Here is an 18,435-nt window from a genome sequence, read left to right as displayed (position 1 = left end):
AGACCAGACTTAATGGTCTGACTGAGACTGGAGGCACCCCAGAAAGCATGGCCCCTGGTCTCTCTATCACCCCAGAACTAAAAGAATTTCCAACGCCAGCTCTCCAGACAGGGATTGTGGGACATAAAGTGATACTTGTGAAGAATGTGCCTCTTAGTCAAGTAGATACAAGAGACCAAAGGGGCGGCTTCTGTCTAGAGGGTTTTGTGAATCTACGGAGGAAGATGACCTGTACTGACTATCGAAATGTCCATCTATTGCTCTATGGGGAAGAGAAAAAAAAATATTTAGAGAGACTAGAAAAGGAAAGCAACGAGATTTTTTAACAACTCCAGGAAAGTGAAAACACTATGGCCCCAAAGGGGGCACTCCTAAGACGAATGTATGAGGAGCTGAAGGAAATGTGCCATAAACCAGACATGGAGCTGCTCCAGCATTTTGGAGACCTGATCAAAAAAAGTGAATTGGTGCAACTGCACATGTCCCAGCCTGTGAAGCCAGAGTTCAGTTCCTTGCCCATCACTGGATTGATATACAGGCTCAACCGTTTCCAAGTGTATTTTATTTCCTTGGATCACGAAATACACACTTGCCATGTTCTCGTGTTTGAAAATCTGAGACATGTGGTCTTTAGTCATGATCGTCTCAATGTGGCCCACAATCCAACAAGACCTAAGTGTTTTCTTGCCTGGGGTGCCAAGACCTTCATGTCTGGCAAATATTACTAGAAGGTGGATGTGGGGCACTGTTGGAACTGGGATATCAGACTTTGTAACAATTCTTGGAAAATGAGGAATGACATGCTGGTTAACTCCGAGGGAATTTTTCTACTTTTTTGTGTCAAAGACAACAATCAGTGCAGTCTCTCCACCTCCTCCCCACTCTTACCTCAGTGTGTAGAAAGACCTCTAGGACACGGAGGGGTGTTCCTGGATTATGAATGTGGTATAGTGAGCTTTGTTAATATGGATAATAGTACCCTCATTTGTAGTTTCCTTGCATGCTCCTTTTCTTCCCCTCTCAGGCCTTTCCTTTGCTATGGACCCCAATGATCAGGGACAGTTTAGAAACTTGTCCATATGTTTGAGAATGCTAATACCTGAGAACCTTCCTAGGACCGACTTGATTGTCTTTTAACTTCATCTACATTTATTAGACTACTGATTTTATTGTTGTTAAAAATGTGATAATGTTAAGTGCATGAATTTGATTTTCTTTTCTTTAAATAAAAACACACTCTCTTGGAAAAAAAAAGAAAAAGAACTTTTGATGATGTATGTCTTTGCCAGGTTGGGTTTTTGGAGGTTGCTGTGATAGAAAGCAAGTGTCATGCAAAAATCACTGTGGAGCAGAAAGTGAGGGGGGTGGTGGTGTTCAATCTGCTTCCAAGGTCTGAGAGGTTGTGTGGTGCCCAGTAGGCACTGAGTTGTTAGGACAAAATGCTTATTAAGTTGTTTGGATCTAACTACTTACTACATGTGCATGTGAAAGCTGGACAATAAACAAGGAAGACTGAAGAAGAATTGACGCCTTTGAGTTACGCTGTCGTCGAAGAATATTAAATATACCATGGACTGCGAAAAGAATGAACAAATCTGTCTTGGGAGAAGTACAGACAGAATGCTTCTTAGAAGCAAGGATGGTGAAACTGCATCTCACATATTTTGGACATGTTATCAGGAGGGATCAGTCCCTGGAGAAGGACATCGTGCTTGGTAAAGTGGAGGGTCAGTGAAAAAGAGGAAGACCTTTAACAAGATGGATTGACACAGTGGTTGCAACTATGGGCTCAAGCATAACAAGGATTGTAAGGACGGTGCAAGACAGGATAGTGTTTCGTTCTGTTGTATATAGGGTCTCTATGAGTTGGAACCAACTCGACAGCACCTAACAACAACAACTTACTACACAGGGCTGTTAGGTGTTTGTTTTGGCCTGTGGGTGCCGTGAAAAAGTTACTGAGACGCTCAGAGTGCCGTGTGCAGAACCTCTACACTAAGGTGATGTTTTTAGCGGCCGTCAAGTGGCCCCCCTCCCCAAACACTCCCTAGCCCATTTTAGTCTGGAAGTGCTGGGGAAACCTGTTCAGCATCATAACAACACACAAGACCCCACTGATAGATGGGTGATGGCAGCACATGAGGTGTGTTGGCCAGGAATTGAACCCAGTTCTCCCACATGGAAGGTGAGAATTCTACCACTGAATCAACAATGTCGCTTGCACTAAGATTGATAGTATGTCCTTTCCTGTGAGCAGGTTTGAACAGTGAGTTCTGAGGGAGGAAAACTGGGAGTGATATCAAGGTAGGGCACTAGAGAGATGGGGAAGGGAAAGAAACAGGAGGTTGGAGACATCACGTTGTAGAGTTTGTAACTTGCCCGTGGCCTCATCCCTGACCGGTAACATTCCTAATGCTGCCTCCAAGCTTTGACCATACCCTCTCCTCCAGAGAACCCACCTCTGTCCTCCCTCCATCCAGGACATACCTTGAGAGACAGTTCGAGGTTTTCGCCACCCCACAGTGACATGAGAGAGTCATACGCTCCAGTGTTTTGGAAGTAATTTCTGTCTATGGCCACGACCACACCTGGCACCACGGGGCTCCTGGACACAGAAAATGGGGAAAAGGCTGGAGCTGAGAACCGGACATATCAGGTGAGGTTGGGAGGCTTAGGGCTTACCAGATGAGCACGCCAGTGGCTAAGAGTGGACTCTGGGCTCTGACAGACCTCAGTGCCTTTCATTGTAAGACTGAACAATGCAGTATTTACTTAATTAAGTCCTAAATACCAGTATTTTATGAAAAAGACAGCTATGGTTGTCTCGGCCTTTCCTACCCGTCTCAGGCACTTCTCCTGTAGAAAGGGCCCAGGACCGTGTCTGAGGCTGCTCTACCCTCTGCCTTGAGTATCTCTGGAGAAATGTTTGTGGAAGAAGGCCTCGGGTTATAATGAGTTATCCTGAGGGAGGTAGGGTCCGGCCTGGATAAAGGGAAGTGGTCAGCCTCTTTCCCCTTCTCTTCCCCTATTTCTTTACCTCACTGTCTTCTATTTTTCTTAATGAGCATCTACCTACTCCCCAGTTCTAAGATGAATCTACTAGGGATGCTGGAAGTAGATAGGTCTCCACCCAGGTCTGGGGGAAACACACATGACTTATAAACCCTGGAAGCTAGAAATCTGGAACAAGGGTATTAAAATGACAGTAATATCTTTCAGAAGCAGTTTTTAACGGGAAGATGTAGCCAGGACTCTGGGTCTGTCTCAAGATGTAAATGATTCAGAGTCTGGATTTTTTAATGGCCAAAAAAAAAAAGAGTATTACATTAAATTAAAAACACTGGCCTTTAAGGTGCTTAAGTTATATCAAAATATGAAAAACCAATGTTGCCATTATTGCTAAATTCAATTTCCAACTTTTCCACTTACTAGATCTTGGATGAGATATGCGACCTCTCTGAACTCAGCTCCCTCGCCTTGAAATTGGGGACAACAAGAGTGTTTCATAATAGGGTTTTGGGAGGATTAGAGAAGTCATGTAAAGTGCTCAGCCTTGTGCGGGCCACATTTTAAGTGCTCACTAAATTTTGGTATTACAGGTCCACTAGCCCTTATGTGCAATGTATGGGGCCAGCGTGTTTTGAATTCAGAATTTTTTTGGATTTTAAAAAGGGGCACACGTCATATATTACATAACAGCTATACTAGGGTCTGGGCCAGCACTCCTTAATCAAATGTATTAATATTTCTTCAGTGAAACATATGAATAGTCACAGTAAGTGGGACAAAGGCTATGCAGACACCCACGTCACTTCAGGGTGGCTTCTGCCATCAGATGAGTTATGAAAAATGTTTAGTTTTCATACTCGTTGCCATCAAGTTGATTCCAACTCATAGCAACCCTATAGGACAGGGTAGAACTGCCCCATAGGGTTTCCAAGGCTGTAAATCTTTATGGAAGCAGACTGCCACATCTTTCTGACCTTTCAGTTAGCAGCCAAGTGCTTAACCACGGTGCCACCAGGGCTTCTTTTAGTTTTCATAGTCCCTCAGATTTTAAAATTGGAGAAAATTGGACTGTAGACTTGTATTTAAAACCCAGCATAGTATAGCAGTGTGGTCTCAGAAGCCTGACTGTCCTGGTTTTAATTCTGAATCTACTTCTTATTAACTTTATGAAGTTGGGCAAGTTATTTAAGCCATATGTACTCAGTTTTTACATCTGTAAAATGGGATTCGTAACAGTAACTGCTTCACAGAAGTTTGACTTAATGTGTGTAATGTGTTTATATCAGCATTTAGCACATAGTACATGCTCAGTAAATATTACTTATTATTATCATTTTCATATTACAAATGATCATTTTCTTTCTGGAATTTTCTCTGCATCTATATGTAGTCTGCACCCAATCATGTCGTTATTCCTCATTTGGTGCTCTCTAACCAGACTGCTGGTGAAAAAAGGTATTGGCAATGAAGAAGTCGTTGGTCTTGCAAAATTTTATCATGCGATCTCCGGCATCATTTCTATCACCAAGGCCAAATTTTCCAACTACCGATTCTTCTTCGTTTCCAACTTTCCCATTCCAATCACTAGTAATTATCAACGTGTCTTGATTGCATGTTTGATCAATTTCAGACTGCAGAAGTTGGTAAAAATCTTCAGTTTCTTCAACTTTGGCCTTGGTGGTTGGTGCGTAAATTTGAATAATAGTTGTATTCACTGGTCTTCCTTGTAGGCATATGGATATTATCCTATCACTGACAGCATTGTACTTCAGGATAGACCTTGAAATGTTCTTTTTGACCATGAATGCAATGTCATTCCGTTTCAAGTTGTCATAGCCAGCATAGTAGACCATATGATTGTCTGATTCAAAATGGCCAATACCAGTCCATTTCAGTTCACCAATGCCCTAATGCCTAGGATATTGATGTTTATGCCTTCCATTTCATTTTGGATGATTTCCAATTTTCCTAGATTCATACTTCATACATTCCATGTTCCAATCATTAATGGATGTTTGCAGCTGTTTCTTCTCATTTTGAGTCGTGCCACATCAGCCAATGAAGGTCCTGAAATCTTGACTCCATCCACTTCATTAAGGTCAACTCTACTTTGAGGAGACAGCTCTTCCCCAGTCATCTTTTGAGTGCCTTCCAACCTGGGGGGCTCATCTTCTGGCACTATATCAGACAGTGTTCTGCTGTTATTCATAAGGTTTTCACTGGCTAATTTTTTCAGATGTAGACCACCGGGTCCTTCTTCCTAGTCTGTCTTAGTCCGGAAGGTCAGCTGAAACTTGTGTGCCATGGGTGACCCTGCTGGTATCTGAATACTGGTGGCATAGCTTCCAGCATCACAGCAACACGCAAGCCTCCACATTATGACAAACTGACAGACACATCAGAACAAGGTCGGGGGCCGACTGTGGAACAGACCATCAATTGCTCATATGCAAGTTCAAGTTGAAACTGAAGAAAATTAGAACAAGTCCACAAAAGCCAAAGTACGACCTTGGGTATATTCCATCTGAATTTAGAGATCACTTCAAGAATGGATTTGACATGTTGAACACTAATGACCAAAGACCAGCTGAGTTGTGGGATGACATCAAGGACATCATACATGAAGAAAGCAAGAGGTCATTTAAAAAGACAGGAAAGAAAGAAAAGACCAAAATGGATGGCAGAAGAGACTCTGAAACTTGCTCTTGAACGTCGAGTAGCTAAAGCAAAAGGAAGAAATGATGAAGTAGAAGAAAAGAACAGAAGATTTCAAAGGGCAGCTCGAGAAGACAAAGTAAAGTATTATAATGACATGTGCAAAGAGCTGGAGAAAACCAAAAGGGAAGAACATGCTCGGCATTTCTCAAGCTGAAAGAACTGAAGGAAAAATTCAAGCTGCGAGTGGCAATAGTGAAGAATTCTACAGGGAAAATATCAAACTACCCAGGAAGCATCAAAAGAAGATGGAAGGAATACACAGAGTCATTATACCAAAAAGAAATGGTTGATGTTCAGTCATTGCAGGAGGTAGCATATGATCAGGAGCTGATGGTACTGAAGGAAGAAGTCCAAGCTGCACTGAAGGCATTAGCGAAAAAACAAGGCTCTAGGAATTGACAGACTATCGATTGAGATGTTTCAACAAACGGATGTACTGCTGGAAGGGCTTGCTCATCTATGCCAAAACTTTTGGAAGACAGCTACCTGGCCAGCTGATTGGAAGAGATCCATATTTATGCCCATTCCCAAAAAAGCTGATCCAACTGAATGCAGAAATTATCGAACAATATCTTTAATATCACATGTAAGTAAAATTTTACTGAAGATCATTCAAAAGCAGTTGTAGCAATATATGGACAGGGAACTGCGAGAAATTCAAGCTGGATTCAGAAGAGGTCGTGGAACCAGGGATATTGCTGACGTCAGAGGGATCCTGGCAGAAAGCAGGGAATACCAGAGAGATGTTTACCTGTGTTTTATCGACTATGCAAAGACATTTGAATAACAAATTATGGATAACATTGCGAAGAATCGGAATTCCAGAACACTTAATTGTGCTCATGAGAAACCTGTACACAGATCAAGAGGCAGTCATTCCAACAGAACAAGGGGATACTGCGTGGTTTAAAGTCAGGAAGGGTGTGCATCAGGGTTGTATCCTTTCACCATACCTGTTCAATCTGTATGCTGAGCAAATAATCTGAGAAACTGGACTCTGTGAAGAATGGGGCATCAAGATTGGAGGAAGATGCATTAACAACCTGTGTTATGCAGATGACACAACCTTGCTTGCTGAAAGTGAAGAGGTCTTGAAGCACCTACTGATGAAGATCAAAGACTACAGCCTTCAGTATGGATTACACCTCAACATAAACAAAACAAAAATTGTCACAACTGGACCAATAAGCAACATCATGATAAATGGAGAAAAGATTGAAGTTGTCAAGGATTTCAGTTTACTTAGATCCACAATTAACACCCATGGAAGCAGCAGTCAAGAAATCAAAAGACTCATTGCATTGGGCAAATCTGCTGCAAAAGACCTCTTTAAAGTGTTGAAAGGCAAAGAAGTCACCTTGAAGACTAAGGTGTGCCTGACCCAAGCCATGGTGTTTTCAATTGCTTCATATGCATGTGAAAGCTGGACACTGAATAAGGAATACCAAAGAAGAATTGATGCCTCTGAATTGTGGTGTTGGCGAAGAATATTAAATATACCATGGACTGCCAAAAAAGGGAACAAATCTGTCTCGGAAGAAATACAACCAGAATGCTCATTAGAAGCAAGGATGGCATGACTATGTCTCACTTATGTTGGACATTTTATCAGGAGGCATCAGTCCCTGGAGAAGTATTCTTGGTAAAGTAGAGGGTCAGCGAAAAAGAGGAAGACCCTCAATGAGATGGATTGACACAGTGGCTGCAGCAATGGGCTCAAGCATAACAACAACTGTGAGGATGGCTCAGGACCAGGCAGTGTTTCATTCTGTTGTCCATAGGGTAACTATGAGTTGTCCATAGGGTCACCATGAGTTGGAACCAACTCAATGGCACCTAACAACAACAACAACAACAACCAGACTGCTGAGGGCAGGGCCATGATGTCTGAGCATCCAGAGTGGGGGAGATGTGGATAGAAATAGAAGAGCCTGTGTGAGGAGGGGTCTGGCTGTCTGGGCCCTAGGTGTGGAGCCCAAGGCCTCATTGAGACCTACACAGCAGCTGGGTCTCAGGGCAGCATCGGTTGCCAGGGCAAAGATGGCTGGGCCTGCTATGGCTGGAACTGAGAGGCACTGACTTTGGCTGAGGGTGGTTCCAGCTGGGAATAGTGACCTAGAGTGCAGCCCCCAGAGATACCCAAGGATTTTCCAGCACTGAGGCCTTGAAGAAGGCTCCTGAGAGGGTCAGTGCCTGGGGTCAAGAGCCCTTTGCCTCAGGTTAGCCACAGACCCTCTGACACATTCATTCTCTTGAACAGAATCCATTTGCTTCCACCAGGGGCAGAATAAATTGTTCCCCCAAATGAGCACCTCTCCTAGCACCCCATGAAGACCCCTCCCCATTCCAGCACTCATCTCACTGTTGACCACCCTTTCCACACTATAAATGAGACCTTATCTTTCCATGCTTGTGTCAGCACAAAACAGACCCTCAGAAGATGCTGATGGACAAGCAAGGACGTGACAGAACACTTGAACAGAGCTCTTCTGTGCTACAGCAATAAGCACCCAAGGGAGAAGATTTGCATCTTGACATCATGAACCTTCCATCCTAGAATCACAAAGATCTCAAGGCCAGAGGCAGGCATCACCTTAAGAGCCAAGAACAAAGACACCATATACTTAACTTCAAAGTTTAAAAAAACAAAGCCATTGTTTAAGCATAAGATGAGGTACCATACTGGCAGAGCAAATATTTTCTGTAGCACAAACTCAGTACAATTCTGTGACCTGGGGAGAGAAGAGGGAGCCAGAGAGAAGATCAAGAGGATGCTGTTGTTGACTGCTGTTGAGTTGGCCTCGACTCATGGCAATCTCAACCGAATAAAACACTGCCTAAGCCTGCCCCATCCCCATAATGGGTTTGGGATGGGACCATTGTGGTCCCTAGGGTTGTCATTGGCTGATTTTCAGAATTATATCACCCAGGCCTTTCTTCCTAGTCTGTCTTAGTTTGGAAGCTCCCCTGAAACCTGTTCAGCATCATAGCAACACACAAGTCTCCACTGACAGACAGGTGAGGGCTGCACATGAGGTGCATTGGTCAGGAATCGAATCCAGGTCTCTCACATGGAAGGCAAAATTCTACCACTGAACCACCACTGCCTCATCAAGAGGATGGAGATGTAGGTAAGTCCCTGAGAAGGGCCTCTTCGGGGTTAATTCCTGGAGGAACTTGGTCCTGCACTTGACATTTGGGGATCTGAGAACAGAAGGCACCTTTCAGGTGACTGCCCTGGAAGCCTAGAAGCCCCCCTCTGCTACAGGTGACAGGAGACGGGGGTACAGATGGTGTCATGGGACACTAGGCAGAAGATGGTGGTGCAGCTCCGTAGAGGCCCCAGACTGTGAGGAGAGCAGTGTGGGTTAGCCATTGGAGGCTGGGAGAGGATGGGACCCTGGCCAGTGTTGGCGTGGAGGGTGCAGATGTGTCAGTCATGCAGCTGGAGGATGTGATATGTGGTGGTGGGTTTGGCCAATATCAATTCAGGACAGCTTGGGCCTGAGATGGGATCTCCCTCCCCACCAACGCTGCCTCCACAGAAGCCTGGAGCTCACAATCAACTCCAGGGAGGCAGGGGAGGAGGAAATACCTGGATGACAGATTTAAACATAAGATGACTAAGGTATCACTGAATTTGACTAATTTTCCTGGAAGTGTTCTGTCATTAAGAAGCTCAAGATAGAAATTATCTAATTCTCTTCGAAAATAAAGAACATTGTTTTTGCACATCTGAGCTGTGGCTGATCAAACTTCTGTTGCTATAGGTACATTCCCTTGGGAAGGCCCTTGGAAGGCCTGTTTGTGTCTAACGTCTTCATCTGTGTCTCTGTGCTAAGCATGTGGTCAGCACTGCAAAATGACTTAGATAATTGCTTGGTGTTGAGGAGTATATGATGGAGGTATACCGAGGCAGATGGTAGTTTCCATGTACTCCACAAGATCTCTGATCCCACAGGCTCCTCTTGCAATGTGACATTGACACTGCTTCCATTGAGAGGTGGGGGTCTCTGTTTCCTTCCTGTGCACCTGGGTGCACCTGCAACCCTGATGGAAGTGACTCAAGGTGACTTCTGTGGCTTGGTCATAAAACGAGGTACAGCTTGCTTCACCTGGCTCCTTTGGGTACTTGCTCTTGGAGCCCAGTGCCATGCGTAGCAAGCCTCAATGAGCCCATGTGAAGAGACCTCATGGAGAGAACCCATGAAGCAATCCCAGTCAACAGCCCCAGCTGAGGTCCTGGCTAACAGCCAACACTGACCATTAGACTTGAGAGAGAACGAAACACCAGAAGATTCCAGCCTCAGCTGTTGAGCCATTCCTGGCTCATCTAATCTTCCTGGTTGAGGCCTCAGACACTGTGAAGCAGAGACTACCAAAACCCCTGGCTGCTTTCAGAATTCATGACCTACAGAATCCATGAGCTTAACAAAGTGGTTGTTGTTTTACAACACTACGTTTGTTTGGTTTGTTATGCAGCAGAAGATAACTAGAACATCTCCTTAAATAGAATAGTTGTCCAAAATCCAAACATGCGAGAACAACCCATAAAATATTTTGAGACTTGGCGTACCTTGGCCCAGGACCGGGCAGTGCTTTGTTCTGTTGTACATAGGGTCGCTATGAGTGGAACCGACTCAACGGCACCTAACAACAACAACAACATGGTATCTTAGCATTCACCTTGTTAAATTCTTCCTTTTTACTGAGAAGGGATTTGAGGCCAGGGAGTTTCCAATGTTACCTGGTGAGTTAGAGTTGGGTCAAGATCCCAGCTCTGGCTCTTTTGCTTCCCCCTCTGGGGCATCCCTAGGAGCTAACTGGAAGATCACTGCACTCCACTAACAACAATAATAACAACACCAGAGCTGAGTGCCTGGTACTCTAAATGCTTTTCATGTATCAACTCATTCAATCACAACAATTCTACAAGGTAAGTACTATTGTTATCATCAATTTACTGATGAGGAAACTGAGACACAGATTAAGTAATTTACTAGGAAACCGGTGGAGTCAAGGTTAGCTGCAGAGTTCATCCTAAGCAAGCAAAGGAAGAGCAGGTTGGGTGGCAGGGCCTTACCTGATGGGGCTGATGGGAGACTGGAGGGCCTTCCTTTCATGCTCTGGCAAAGGCTCCCAGTGGAAATCCAGCTTCCAGTCCAACACCCCACGTTGCAGGTCCTCGGATGGGTAATACTGGAAAGTCTTCCAGTCAATCACATCTATGACTGGAGACACCACCCGGCTTCTGAAAAAATTGTGGAATTATGTAAGGGGATACAAATCATTTAGTTGCTGAAGGAAAGAAGGATAATCTAGACATGCACTGCCCTATATGGCAGCCACTAGCCACATGTGACAAGGTCCCTAAGTGGCACAAACTGTTTGTGCTCAACTACTATCCTAAATGTTGGCAGTTCAAACCCACCCAGCAGTGCCACAGAAGAAAGGCCTGGTGATCTGCTTCCATAAAGACTAAAGCCAAGAAAACCCTACGGAGCAGTTCTACTGTGTAACGCATGGGTTGCCATGAGTCAGAATTGACTTAATGACGATGGGTTTGGTTTTTCTGTTGTTGTTTTAGCCACATGTGGCTATGGGGCATTTAAAATATGGTTTGAGATATGCTATGAGATTAAAATATACCCTGGATTTAGAAGACTTAGTACCAAAAAAGTTTATACAATATCTCAATTTTTTTTATTGATTATATATTGAATGGGTAATTTTTTGCATATATTGGGTTAATTAAAGCATATTATTAATACTGATTTCATCTTTTTCTTTTTACTTTTAAATGTGGCTACCAGAAAACTTAAAGTTACATATGTGGCTCGTGTTATATTTCTGTTGGACAGTGCTGTTCTAGAAAATATGTTTTTCTATGAGGAAATGGGGTCTACTTCCCTAAAGAGCATGCTTGCCTCTTTCTTTCTTTAAAAGCCTCTTTTGACAACATCAGGAAACAGGGGAATGGGGGCCTAGGCTCAGCTCTGCCACTAATGAGCTGCATGGGGTCTTGAGATAATTGCTGGGCTGGAGTTTCCTCATTTATAAAATGGAAGGTTTAACTACTTCCCAAAAAAGTCTTTCCCAGTAGTAATGTTACAGGACAGTGGTTCTTAACTTTTCTTGAGGTCTTTGAGCCTTTTGAGAATCAACGCGAAACTATGGGTCACTCATCAGAAAAAGGTTCATATATAAAACATTGTGACAATTTCAGGCGGCACATGGACCTCTGCCCTAGGGTATACTTCCTGTTTTTCCGTGTATCATAAAACTTGACAGGCTCGAGGAATCAGGATTGCCAACCCTCAAAGTGTCCCTCAGGTTCCTGGTGGTGCAAATGGCTTGTAGCTTGGCCGCTAACAAAAAGGTTGGTGGTTTGAATCCAACAAGTGGTGCCGTGGAAGAAAGGCCTGATTACAGCCATTGAAAACCTTATGGAGCACAGTTCTCTGACACATGTGGGGTCGCTATGAGTCAGAATCAATTCAACAGCAACGGGCAGTGTCCCTAGTGTTGATGTGTATGTGTATGTGGACATGGTGTCTATAAGCAAACCAAAGTACTGAGACTAGGTTTATTTGCTCATTTACTGTTGCTGCTGGTAATTTCATTTCATTTTTCTTTTTTTTCATTGCAGAGCCTGATGATATAACCTCAGAGAGGGTGATATGGGAAATTGGTACACACCAGAAACTTCACCTTTTACCCAAACAATCACCCAGATGTACCAGGAACTGCTCCCCACTGTTTCTGACCCCCTCCCCCTGGCCTCTCAAGACACTTACTTCTAAAATCTGCAATATGAATGGATCAGGCCTGAACTCGGGTAGCTAAGATTCCTGGAAGGAGAGATGCTAGCCATGGTGTGTTTACACTCGGGTCTATTTCCATCTCTGTTCCATCCATCTCAGAGACAGCCGGGTTCGCACAAGGCCAGGCCGCACAGAGAGGGCTGGGTTGTCCTGGAATTCAGTTATCTGCGCTAATGTGTGTGGCCCTAAGTGACAGACAATGGTGTGAGGAGTCGTGGGTCTGTGTTTAGAGCAAGGGTCTTGACTGGCTTTTCCTGTCTTTTCTGCATTGTTCCCGCTGGAAGGCAAGGGGAAGTCTATTCTCTGGGTCCCCACTATTTTGGGATCCCTGTGCTGACCTATGAGGTGAAAGAGCAAGAAGGAAAGGAGGGCAACCAGACCTCCTCCAAGTCTCCATTTACTCTGGAATGAGCCAGGCAGACGGGATGGATTTGGCTATTGGCAAAGCATTTTGTGGAATTTCAGAATCAAGAGCCAGGGGAAGCTGTATGACTGAATTTTGAAGAATCGCATCAAATCTGTGCCATCTTCACTAATCATAGCAGGTCAAGAAAGGAAATTGCATTCAAGCATTCACGTAATCATTCATCCTAGAATTTTGTGCTATGTCCTTCTGACAAAGTGTGCATTACTTTTTATCAGAAAATGAGAACTGTAAAATTTGTCGTTATTTCTTTTTGCTTTGACTTGTTAGAAGCTCAGGGTCATATGTAAAGTTCATTTTTAATATAGCATCGTTCCTGATTCCCAATACCATTGTTTCCTTTCTGAACTCTCCTTTTCCCTCTATTTTTACCAGGTACCCATTAACCTTTTGACTCATTCCAACTCATGGTGACCCTGTAGGACAGAGTAGAACTGCCCCACAGGGTTTCCAAGGCTGTAATCTTGATGGAAGCAGACTGTCACATCTTTCTCCCATGAAGCAGCTGGTGGGTTTGAACCACCAACCTCTGGATTATCAGCTGAGCAATTAACCACTGTGCCATCAGGGCTCCTTTTAACCAGGTACATAAGTGATTAATTGGGAGCCTCCTTGAGTATACTTTGGATAGAGATGAAGAATAAAATGTCAGTGCATGGGGTGAGAGGGTCACCGGTGCTTTCTGCTTTGGATTTTATTTTCATAGACCATGGAAGTTGCCTAAACAGGGCTGATTCAGTGAGTAACTGCAGTCTGGTGACTCAGAAATGGTAATTAATTTAAAAAAAACAAGACCAACAAACTTATATTTAGCTTTGTGTTTTTGTACTTACAGATGTATCTGGTGTTCTTGGAATTCACTCAGAGCAAAATAGCAAAGCTACCCCACTTGACTTGGAAGGAGCTAGAAGTATCTGCTTACTTCATCATTCACTCACCTTCTTCCTTGTGAGTAGAGTTTTAACTCTCAGTCAAATACAAGGCTTATCTTCTTTTAAGCCTTTATAAGCTCCACAAAGTGGGACTAAATTATCTTAAAGGTCCCTTTGACAGCCTTTCATCTGTGATACCAGGATAGGAATGGAATGGGGAATGGGCAAGGCAAATTAAGAGTTTGACTTCAAATGATACCCAGTCATTATAATGTTGAGACAGTCCTTTGCATGGGACAGAATCAAAGATGGCCTTGTAGAGCTTATTCATTTTCTTTTCCTAGTTCTGGTGCTGAATTTATGCAAGTATCCTTTTCTTATGAGAGGTGAGCCAAGACCAAACCTGTCAAGTTGATTCCGACTCATAGTGACTGTATAGGACAGGGTGAAACTGCCCCATACGGTTTCCAAGGAGCAGCTCGTGGATTCGAAGTGCTGACCTTTATGGTTAGCAGTTGTAGCTCTTAACCACTGTGCCACCAGGGCTCCAGAGAGTGGGCAGTAATCTGTGTCATGGAATTGGGCAAAATTAATCTGTCTTGGTCTTGCTAGAGCTCTGCTTGCTTTTCTTTATTAAAATGGAATGTTGGACTATTAACAATCTACTTTGTGTTGTCTGAAATCTCCTCTATCTGGTAGGATCCTATACCTACAGGATCCATCCTAATGTGGCCCAGGGAATTTTTTTTCTTATATGTGGTTGTCCCCAACTTCAATTTAGACGGTATACATTTACCATGAGTAGGAATGCAAGAAGAGAATTCATAAGGCTTAGGTTCTAGCATCAGCTCTATCTGCTGGGGACCATCAATAATAATCATTTATTGAACTCCTACTGTATGACAGGCCTGCTCCAGCTCTAAGGAGTGTACCTGACATGGTCTAAGGTGGGCTAGCCATCAGGGTTTGGTTTTCCTGAATGGAATATTCAGAATGAGGGAACTAGTTGACAAGACGCGTTTAGGCACTGTTTGAGTTGCACGAGGAAGTGGTAAAGAGAATGCCAGCAAGACTGGGGAGGGAGAACAGAGAAATGATCACAGATTTTTAAGATGTTTGGCTGTAGAATGTGTAATTCAACCTTCTTTAACTTCACAACATTTCTGAGAACTAGCCATAATTTGAAAATTAGAGACTCCTTTTATAAACCAGAAAACCAAAGAATGCTAGTTCTTGATCAAATTTAGTAATCACAGTCTAATTTTTTTTTCGAATGGATGAGTAATCTATAGCCTAGAGAAATTTAAAGATTTTTCCTAAGGTTATACTATAATCAGAGGAGCCCTGTTTGGCTGCTAACTGAAAGGTCTGCGGTTCGAAACTACCAGTGACTTTGAGGGAGAAAAGACCTGGCAATCTGCTGCCATAAAGACTATACCCTAGGGAACACTATGGGGCAGTTCTACTCTGTCCTATACGGTCTCTATGAGTCAGAATCAACTCAATGGCATACGACAACAATAAACTACAATCCTGATCAAAATTGCTGAATTTTCATCGAAGGTAATGATAGCCATGGAAAAGTATTACCCTTCCTAGGGGTACTTACAACATAATAGAGGCTGCTCTCCAGGCCTATAATACAGGCAGATGGGCTGGAAGACTTCTAACCTCCCTTCCAACTCTAACTCCCTATGTTTCATAAAAGGCCCAAACATCTGGAAAATCCACAGATAGATTACTCTGATCATAGAAGCTCAGGTACTTTTTTAGATGGTGGATGTCTTAGTTTCCTAGTGCTGCTGTAACAGAAATACCACAAGTGGGTGGCTTTAACAATAGAAATTTATTTTCTCACAGTTCAGGAGGCTAGAAGCCCAAATTTAGGGTACCGGTTCTAGGGGAAGGCTCTCTTTCTCTGTGTTTGCTCTAGGGGAAGGTCCTTGTTTCAGCTTCTTTAGCCCTGGTGTTCATCGGTTCCTTGACAATCTCTAGGAGGCATATTGTCTTTCGCCTATTTGTGCTTCCTTGCTTCTGTGCCTAATCTGCTCTTTTTATATCTCAAAAGTCATTAGGTTTAGGACACACCCTACACTGAGATGGCCTCATTAATGTAACAAAGAAAACCCTATTCCCAAATGAGTTTACATACACAGGTGTAGGAGTTAGGATTCCAACACATGTTTTGGGGGGACCCAGTTCAATCCATCACAGTAGGGGTAGATATTCTGTAAGTGGCTGAGCCTGTACATCTATTTTTCCCAGTCCCACCTCTTGCTCAGCAGGCCCCAGAGGCTGAGTTACCTGTCACCAGCTATTCTGCTGAGGAGGGGCTCCAGCCAGCCTTGATGGCACTCGCAGTGGGAGTCCATGAAGACCAGCACGTCCCCTGTAGCCCTGGTAGCCCCCAGCATTCGGCCCTGGATAGCACCCAGCCTCTTGTTGCTCCTGAGCAGCTTCACACCCTCCAGCCTGGCTACATATTCGCTGAGAGCCGACTTGAGCTGTCCTGGAATCAACAGGGTTGTGGTCAGTTGGGTCACAGATGCCACGGCCGACTGAGATTGTGATGACCATCATTCAGATGACTGTCAGCAACGATCTCTTTGCGGCTCTGGGGAGTACAAGGATCCTGAGGATCAAATATGTTATCACAGTGTGGTTGCTACGAAAAGGGAAGATGCTTCCAGAGTTTGGAATGGGTCAGGATTCTCACCAGTGAAAATCAGGAAAGAGGGTATCATAAAACCAGAAGAGGAGAGACTTGCAAGAACTTGCTAACATTCTCTAAATGCAGTGGTGAGGTGCTAGCAGACACTGTTGGTGCCCAACTCAGATGCCCTGGGTCCCCTTTACTGGTTTGGTTTGCACACTCACTGCTGAGGGTGTGCTGCTAACTGTAACCTGCACACTTTCCTGGAGAATGGCTTTGGGTAACTGGAGCTTCCTCTCTTGAGTGCACCACAAGTTACACAGAAGTTATGCAGAACATGGCTCCTGGCAGAACTTCTCAGTTGGTAAGCTTGTTAGCAGCAGGTCATTCCCCAGAGAGGAGTCTGTTAGTCAAACTGTTAGCTTTGATGAACTTGAACATCTGAAAACCAGCCCCTCTGTGACTCCACCGTATCGAACATTGCTAGTTGTTTTCCCCACCATTCACTCTCCCTTTCCACCTTACTAACAGGACCTTGATTTTGTTTAGGGCAGCCAAAAGCACTAATTTCCCGATTCCCTTGCTGCTAGGGATAAGCATGTGATCCAGCTCTGGTAGAAATATACTGGGTGAGAGGATTCTGGGAAAACTATTGTTTTAGTAACTTTTTTTTTTTTTTTTTTTTTGGTAAGGGACAAAGGTTCCTATTGGCTCTTAGCCCTTTTTCTGTCTGAAATGTGGATGTGATGCCCAGAGGTAAAGCAGCCCTGTTGTGAATATGAGGCCAAAACCACACTCTAGGTATGGTTAAATGGAAAGCAGAAAGAGCTGGGTTCTTGGTTCATTGTGGACCTGCCATACCAGCCTTGTGTTGCCAACCATTGGCTTCCTATAAAGTAAGAAAAATAAGTCTCCACTGGTTGGTTAAGTCATTGTGGCAGATTTCTGTTCCATGCAGCAAAACGTAATCCCTCACTGATATCCTCATCAGACATTACTTCCTGAGGCCCTGCTTGGGCTGACCTGATAGCTGATCTCTTTAGCTATAACCCTTGTTGGTGTTATTTAGGGTAAAATCCAGGCACAGTAGGCACTAGCAAAAGAGGTCCAGAATAGACTGAGGAAAAACTTTCAGACTGTAATGGGATTTGACATTCTTAAGAGTTTTCGAAGCAGGTAAAAAGCCCACGTCTGGGATGGTATAGGTACAGAATGCTCAGAAGTAGGGGGCTGCTGTGGTCCTTGGCCTGTTCCTGCAGAAAATGACAATAACAATGACTTCCATTTATAAGGGGTCTATCATGGCTGGCCATCACATGCATTTTCTAATTTCATGATTCGTGGGTGTTATCATCCCCAGTTCACAGATGAGTAACCTGAAGCACATCTAGCTGACTCTATCACTCTGTGCTATAGTGCTGTGACTATTAGCTTGACAACACTGTGGGTTGGCTCTGGGCCACTCACAGCATCTTTGTGGGTATCTGTAAATGGGGCTGGGAAGCTCTGCCTCTGGAGAGCAGTGTGCATAGTGGTCCTTGTCTGGGTTCCAGCTCTTGGCAGGCACATAGAGGAGGGTGCCCAGGGACAGATGGAGCCAGTGCTGTTCCTGGTTGTAGGGAGGACCTTGCACCCCTGTGTCAGCGGGTAACATGGGGCTGCTGGAAGGACAGCCAGCCTGGTGGTGGGGGGTGGAGGGAGAGTGGGTGAGGAGGCAGAGTTTAACCGCTGGGCCCAAAATCCGGATACCCTCTGAGGGGACTGGTCAGAGCTGAGGATTTTGGAGGTAGCCCACTTCCCCAGGGCGTGGCTCTTCCACTGCCAACATGCTCCAGGAGAAGCGAAGCTCCTGAGAGGACACTGAGAGAACATACCAATCAGCTGATGGGGGTGTGTGGCCACAGACGGGCTCTCAGGGAGGTCTCTGCCCCAGCC

The 18,435-nt window shown here is 44.3% G+C and overlaps 2 protein-coding genes across 2 annotated transcripts in view; one reads left to right on the top strand and one right to left on the bottom strand.

The window, feature by feature from the left end:
- Positions 1-18,435, bottom strand: part of GALNT15 (polypeptide N-acetylgalactosaminyltransferase 15) — a 59,459-nt gene that overhangs the window by 10,890 nt on the left and 30,134 nt on the right. Inside the window, exons 3-5 of the mRNA XM_004385275.2 lie at positions 16,152-16,356; positions 10,811-10,978; positions 2,488-2,605 (exon numbers count right to left, since the gene is read on the bottom strand). Of these exons, the coding sequence (XP_004385332.1) occupies positions 2,488-2,605; positions 10,811-10,978; positions 16,152-16,356 (491 nt within the window). The remainder of the gene's footprint in view (positions 1-2,487; positions 2,606-10,810; positions 10,979-16,151; positions 16,357-18,435) is intronic.
- Positions 225-1,052, top strand: LOC111822173 (tripartite motif-containing protein 77-like). The gene is given in 1 exon segment (XM_023739565.1): positions 225-1,052. A coding segment is annotated over 1 exon segment (828 nt).

Source organism: Trichechus manatus, unplaced genomic scaffold (genome assembly GCF_000243295.1).
Source record: "Trichechus manatus latirostris isolate Lorelei unplaced genomic scaffold, TriManLat1.0 scaffold00136, whole genome shotgun sequence".
Lineage (NCBI taxonomy): Eukaryota > Metazoa > Chordata > Mammalia > Sirenia > Trichechidae > Trichechus > Trichechus manatus.
The sequence above is the reverse complement of the archived record's forward strand: the minus strand, read 5'-3'. Positions and strand labels throughout refer to the sequence as shown.